Source organism: Delphinapterus leucas, chromosome 7 (assembly GCF_059928025.1).
Source record: "Delphinapterus leucas isolate spDelLeu-1000000601 "Yukka" chromosome 7, BTC_Dleu_Yukka2, whole genome shotgun sequence".
NCBI lineage: Eukaryota > Metazoa > Chordata > Mammalia > Artiodactyla > Monodontidae > Delphinapterus > Delphinapterus leucas.
Window position 1 is genome coordinate 106,851,690 of NC_143135.1, and position 6,865 is coordinate 106,858,554.

Genomic DNA, 6,865 nt, shown 5'->3' on the forward strand with positions numbered 1-6,865 from the left:
AGTGTCCACTTGGATCAAGATTTGCATCGTATCTCAGATGCCTTTAAAGAGTAGACTGAGAGCTTGAATGCACAGGGACATACTCACCTGATTTTGGTCAAATGTTGTAGTCGAGTTTAGGCTGAGTTATTTCTAGGTTGTCTTGCCTTCTACATGCGAGGACCTTTGCACAGAGAATTGTATCACTTCGATGCAAAAGACTTTAATGTCATTTTCTTTTGTTGAGCTTTATTTTCCTTTATTTTAGGTATAATTGATGAGTAAAAGTATAAGATACTTAAAGTGTGCACCATGGTGATTTGATACCCCTATACACTGTGGACGGATTTCCCACCCTCTGTATCCAGGGTGAACATGTGCAGAGGCCCCCAGCTAAAGAGGGAGGTGAAAGATGAGAGGTCATCCCGCTGCTGGCTGGTCAGCAGAACAGGCTCTGTGGATTGGCCTGAGAGCTTGAACTGGTGAATGAGGGTGTTTCCTGGGTCAGCCAGCAGAGAGGGGCTGGTGCCCAGCATTTCCACAGGTGGGTCCCAGAAGCAGGGATGCAGGTCTTAATGCCTTAGGTTGCTCCAGAGAGAGGAAGCCCTCTGGGCCAGCTTCCTGTAGTCTGAATCTGAGAGAGGTCAGCTATCAAAGGTCTGGGCTCCTCTGGTACGTGGAAACTTGCTCCCCAGTATTTCTAAGATGCACTGATAAATGCCAGTTAACTTTACATCTCAAACAGAACTTGGCTACCTGCATTCAGATTGCTGTAGGAGGGCCTATTTATATCAGCCAGTTTTATACTAAAGCCTGCAGACTTCAACTAATTCGAGGATAGTCTGGTGGCCAAAGAAAGAAGGTTACTCTCCAAAAAGTGTTTATTGGCTTGGGACCTCTGGCTGCACGGTACTGGCATACCCCGCTAAGACACGGTAGGGGTGCTGGCTCTCTTTGGGTCAGGGTTCCAATGTGACCATCACTCACATCCTTCCCCGGCCCCCCACTCAACCTATGGCAACTGACTTCCCAGCAAGCCAGAGGGGTGCACGTCTGGGGGCTGGGCTGTGGTCAGAACAGCATGGGGGCTGGGCCGGAAGTTCAGCCTCCTTCCCCCAAACCATCAGAGGGTAAAGTGGGTGTCTCTGGCTGCTCTCTGCCTTAACAGTGGCTTGTTTTTCATTTCTTTTAGAAGTCAAAACCACAGCTCTGACCCCTGGGAAAGGTTGGTATGCTTACTTTCCAGGCAGCTGCTGCCTTGGTGGGCTGAGGTGCCCAAGACTCTTTGCCTTCTTACAAGATGCCTTTTCTTCTGCACTAACCCCAGGAGGCAGCCCGGTGGGAACCGCCTGACCTTGGGCCGGCCCGGTGTCAATTCAGATTAACTGTCCCCAAGGACATCTGATTCTCCCCGGGTGCCTCCCCTGCAGAAGTCTAACTTGTCTTTGCTGCCAGAACTAATGAGGACCTGTCAGTGCCCCAAATAGCTCCATGTCTGGGCCCCTCTGTACCAGGCCCGCCTCTTTCCTTTGCACATGGATGCTCTAATGCAATGATCTTCTTAGACCTTGGCCTTGCATGCTGGCCTCTGCTTACCCCATTCTCTCTTTCTCTCTCTCTAACTTGGAGCTGGAAGGGAAGTGGCAGGAGGGAGGGGAAAGGGGAAGGAAGGGGGAGGTTCTTGGGTGAGTCACTTGGCTACAAATAAATTGCATCTTATTTGAGGCTTTCATTCCATCCAGATGTTTCCGATGGATAATTGACACTCATCACAGTTCTCCGGGACCCTAATGGTCCTGGTGATTAGTCTCTTTAGGCCTCCAGAGCTCTATAATGAGATTGAGGCAATAAAGGCATTCCACGCAGAGTGGAAGCATGGCTGGATGAAGAGCAGAGACCTCATCCGTGTGGCCGAGTCACCGGGCAGGTGGGCTGCACTGTCGCTCTGGCCAGCAAGGGCTCTGAGAGGGCCTTGCTCCAGGAGCTTGGGATCCTATACCTGCCTGGACAGCAGGTCCTCCTCGCATGGCGAGCTTGCTGTGCCGGTCAGTGTGCGAGGGCCTGTGTGCTCCCCACCTTGACCCGTGCCCAGCGGGGCAGGTCCTGTGGCCTCGCGCTCTGCTCTCCTCCTCGCTGGAGATGTGCGAGTTCCACAGAGCGACAGCGCCGAGTTAGTGGAAAGATAATTGTATTTGGAGACAGAAGTCAGGGGACCTTGGGGCAGCCACTTAAGGTCTCCGAGGTTGAGTTTCCACACGTTAGGGCGGGAGATGATAACCTTCATCTCCTACGTGAGGGGCTTTATGGGGCCGGAACCCCTTTCCAGTTGCAGGCCCTCCACCTAGAATTTTAACCAATATGGCTTTACTTCTGTGAATATCTTTCCTCAACCACAAGAATTTTCAGTGACTTTTATTGGAAATAGTTCGAAATAGGGGGGAAGGGTGTTCAGACGAGAAAATGGAGGTAAAGCCAGAGGCAAGGTAGGAGAGAATGTTTTGCTTTGTTCTTGGTTTGGTTTGTGGGTTTCTTTCCAAGTAGAATCTTAAGAGAAAGAAAAACAGAGACAACGTAAGCATGGACATGTAGCACAGGTCACGATGTTCTGGTTCCTTCCTTCTTTCAACAAAGGTTTATTAAATACCTGTTGGGGGCCCAGCTAGGCACAGACCCTGCCCTTATGGAGCTCACAGCATAGGGGAAGAAATGCATGTGAGACACATAAAGATAATTGTAGGACAGGGTGGTGCATATTTTAATAGTGGGATGTGTATGGTGCTGTGGAAGCAAACCAGAGTAAGTCAAGGAAGGCTGCCTGGAAGAGGTGACTGGGGCCAGAACAGAACCTGGAACAAGGAGTGCGAGTGAGTCAGGTGAAGAGCATTTCAGGCAGAAGGTGCAAGGATGGGAATTAAATAGGCTGGAAGGTACGCGCTCGTGTGCGCACACGTATGTGTGGTGCCCGCCTGCTGGTGGGGGCGGGGCGCGAGGCTAAGGAGGCAGATGACAGGCAGACTAGGAAATGCAGTGCGTGTCCTACGGAGCAGCTGGGAGGTTTTGTAAAGGCTGAAGGGATCCAATCCATCTGTGGTCTGATCAGCTTGGAGTCACAGACACAGCAGCCTGGAGGTGGCACAAGGAGTCAACCCGAGGGGTCCAGGCGCAGGTGGCGGAGAGCTGGTGCACGTCCTCTGAGAGGATGTGAGGAGACCCCGCCTCCGGGTTTCTCCAGGTACCACCCCTGTTTCCTCCTGCAGGCAGCTGTGTCCTGGAGGGAGGCTGGGCGGGGCAAGGGGAGGGCGCTGGGGGGGGCGAGGCCAGGCTGGAAGTGGTGTCCAGGGGAGTGGCAGCCCCGTGGACCCACCTTGGCCAGGAGGGTGGCCGCGGAACATCACACAGGGAGGGCCCCCGGCACACCCAGCGGCCTTTTCCTTTCTTCTCTGGGAGGAGTTCTCTGACAGGGATCCAGGCCCCCTCCCCACAGGCTCCCTGCGTGCGTCCCAGGGCACAGGCGGAGCCGGAGCAGTACAGGCGACCCGGAGCACCTGCCGCGCAAGGCCATTGCCAGGTTCCCCGGGCACTTTTGCCAGCTCCCTGCCGCCACCTGCGGGGCGTTGCAGACTCCGTGGCCGGCAGACAAGGTTCCTGACTTTTCTGAGCTGGTAATCAAGCCAGGCCCCTGCTGGGCTGTCTGCCTGGCGTGTGCATCCTTCATCCTCCTCCCTGGAGGCGTCCGCTGGCCGGGCAGCCCAGAGGGGTGGAAGGCGCCAGAGGCAGAGAGCATCTCCATGCGGGAACTGGCGATGTCCCCCTTCGCTTACCAGGAGCGGGGACGGGAGGGCTGTGTTGGGGGGCAGTGGGGAGTGGGTTTCAAAGCTGTGTGAGCCAGTGTTCAGGAGAGAAAAGAGGTGAGAGAGGAGCCCTGTATGAACAGATGCGTGTCTGTCCAGTCGCCATGAGCCAGGCGTGCAGGATGCGTTTGGAATCGTGGAGCAGTGTGCACCTGGGGAGCGGTGCAGCCACCAACCCTCCCGTCACACTTGGAACCCAGCTGCTCCCAGGGACTCAGAACAACCTCCCTGTCTCAGAGTTGGCCTCGGGCAGAGGCAGGGGTCTCCTGGAAGGATCCTGGAGTGGTCCAGAGAGGAAGGGCTTTCTCACAGGAGAGGAACAGATAACTCCTCACTCTAGAAGCCCTGGGGCTGGCTTCTCTCCGGAGATTCCAGAGACTGCTGTATACATAGCAGTGATTGAATATAAAGGCTAGAGTTTCTGGTGGTGGTTTATATAGAAACATAGTAGTTAGATTTCAGAAGATGCAACCAATTGAATGGTCAACAATAAGCAAGTCTGAATGGTGCTTCTCGGGGATGCTCCTTTGTCACGGGTATCCCAGTGGACTGACAGAAGGAGAGCGTTCAGTTTTGTGTTGCCCAGACGTTCACCTCCCCGGCGGGGAGCAGAAGAGGCGTCTCTTGTCCTTCTCCTCAGGAGAACTTGCGCTGCCAAGAAGTTCGGGCCTTGGGAGCACTGCTGTTGGGGAGAAAGAAAATCTCCTCTATCCTTCTAGGCTCTTCTTGCCGGTCTAAAACTTAAATTGACATAAGACAGAGTAACAGGAGAAAATAAAGCAAAAATTTACTAATATGTATACATGGAAGAGGCCTAGGAAAAGTGATTAACTCACCAAAATGTCCCAAACCCTCACCTTAAATACCACCTTCAGCTAAAGACAAAAGAGGATGTTGGGGGACTTCCCTGGTGGTGCAGTGGTTAAGACTCCACGCTCCCGATGCAGGGGGCCTGGGTTCGATCCCTGGTCGGGGAATAGATCCCACATGCCGCAACTAGGAGTTTACATGCTGCAACTAAGACCTGGTGCAACCAAATAAATAAATAAATGTTTTTAAAAAAAAGAGGATGTTGGGGGTAGAGGCTTAGGACTTCAGAGGGAGGGGAGGTAATTCACATAGAGAAGGAAAGGCGGGTGTTTGGTAGACAGTGATTTCTGGGCCAGGCAGGGAGATGGACACAGAGAGGAGCAATAACTAACAGATTTTGCAGGTTCGTCGCTGTCGCCACACCCAGGTCACACTGTAGTTACCTATGGTGACAGCTCCCTTCCTGGTACAGGTCTTCTTTCTATATTCTTCAGGTGGTTGGGGGAAGGGCAGAGTTTCTTCCTGAGTCTTTTGGGCCTTGATTGCTTTCAGCTGGAAGTAATCTGCATGCCAAAGAGACATTTTGGGGTGACAATTTTGCTCCCCTGCAGTTTGAACCAGGCACCAGAGACACAGAGATCGGATGACCTGGTGCATTTCAAACTCCTGTTTAGCCACTGACCCAGAATCAGAGATTTGTCCCAAAGGTCTAAGGAATAAATCACAGGGACAGTGCTTCCAGGCCAGGACTTTTAGGACTTGGAATGATTCCATATGGAATCAAGAAGCCTGATTTGATGCTGATCTGCATTAGCCAGAAGTGTCTCCATGTCCAGCGTCCGAGTCAGGCAAGCAGGTTCTGGCTTTATCCCTTCAACCCAGTGATGACATGGACTTGCGGCGGCGGGGCACCAGCTTTAAATGCCTCCGTTAAATCCAGTGCAAGAGCCTTCCAGAGTAAGTCCAGTCTGAGAAGATGCCCTGCTTCATTAGGTGCCTAATTCGCCTGGGCATCCAAACTTGTGTGTACTGTTCCTGAATCATAGCTCCATTTATCACGGGCGTTCATGGCCACGGGGCTGAGGGAGCCACAAAGCTTATGCTTCAAGTGACAGGGAAGCTGCTGGGGAATTTTATGACCTCATAGTTTTCTTGCCTCCCAAATGTGGCTCCACGTCAGAGAGTATCTGTGTGCAGGTCAGGCTGGTGTGTGCCTCTTAGGAAAATATGCCATCCATCTCCCCCCCAGCAGACCCACATCATGGCACGTTCTGCATCCCAGTGTCCATGGAAATCTTCCCTTCCTCCTGTGTACACGGCCAGAGGCCACCTGTCCCTTTGCTTCATCCTCCCTCCACCTCAGGCGAGCTGGTTTGGACCTTTCAAGCATGTGATACTTCAGCGAGGTCTGCTGTTACCTGATCCAGATGGGGGAGAGGCCAAGTGTGCTGCCCTGGGACCGAGTGATGGACAGAAGGGGCACCGAGGCCAGTGCAGCAGCCGCAGGGGACAGTTGGTGTGTCCAGCGAGTCCTCTCCTGCATGACAGGAGGGTCACGTGAATGTTTAAGGCGGGCAGTGCTCGGAGGGATTGGACGATGATGCAAACAGGGCAGGGGTCTCACTTGATTGAAGTGCTGTGTAAGGTGTTGATTAACCAGCCACCTTTTTCTTGAACTTGCCCCTGAGCCATGGCCTCAGCATGTTCTGACAGCAGAGGAGTAGCAGGCACCTGCACACTGTAACCTGAGGTCCCTCCTGCCCGGGTGGGCGCCCCATCACGTAGCTGTGCCCATGGGATCAAGGCTAACGCAGCCTCTGGGTATGGAGCTGGGATGCTGGATGCTCCCAGTTGGAGGGGCCAGGCTCACGACAGGTGTGTTGTGTCTGCAGGCCCGGGCGCCATCAGCGAAGTGAGCAATGGAACGTCGAGGAGGGCTGGCTGCGTTTGGCTGCTACCTCTTCTGGTTTTGGTTTTGCACCTACTCCTCAAATTTTGATGTGAGTGCCACTTTCCCCGCCGGGGAGAAGCTGCCGTCACCACCGCCACCAACACATCAGCCACGGCGACCAAGAGCAACGCGAGCATCCCCGTTCTAAAGCAGATACAATCCCACGAAATTCAGAGCCTAAGGGGACACAAATTCGAGGGAGGGGAACAGAGAATACTTTGGGAAAACAGGTTGAACAAGGACATTGGAAATCGCCTTGCAGATACGTAGGTAC

At 53.4% G+C, this 6,865-nt stretch overlaps 1 protein-coding gene across 3 annotated transcripts in view; it reads left to right on the forward strand.

Moving 5' to 3' along the window:
- The window catches only part of NTM (neurotrimin), a 397,081-nt gene extending 390,442 nt beyond the window's left edge, over nucleotides 1-6,639 (forward strand). For 2 of the 3 annotated variants that reach the window (XM_022556277.3, XM_022556280.2), the window contains 2 exons: nucleotides 1,172-1,204; nucleotides 6,533-6,639. In XM_022556277.3, coding sequence (XP_022411985.2) covers nucleotides 1,172-1,204; nucleotides 6,533-6,639 — 140 coding nt within the window. The remainder of the gene's footprint in view (nucleotides 1-1,171; nucleotides 1,205-6,532) is intronic. The other variant, XM_022556281.2, reaches the window with a different exon arrangement.
- The last annotated feature ends 226 nt before the right edge of the window (nucleotides 6,640-6,865 follow it).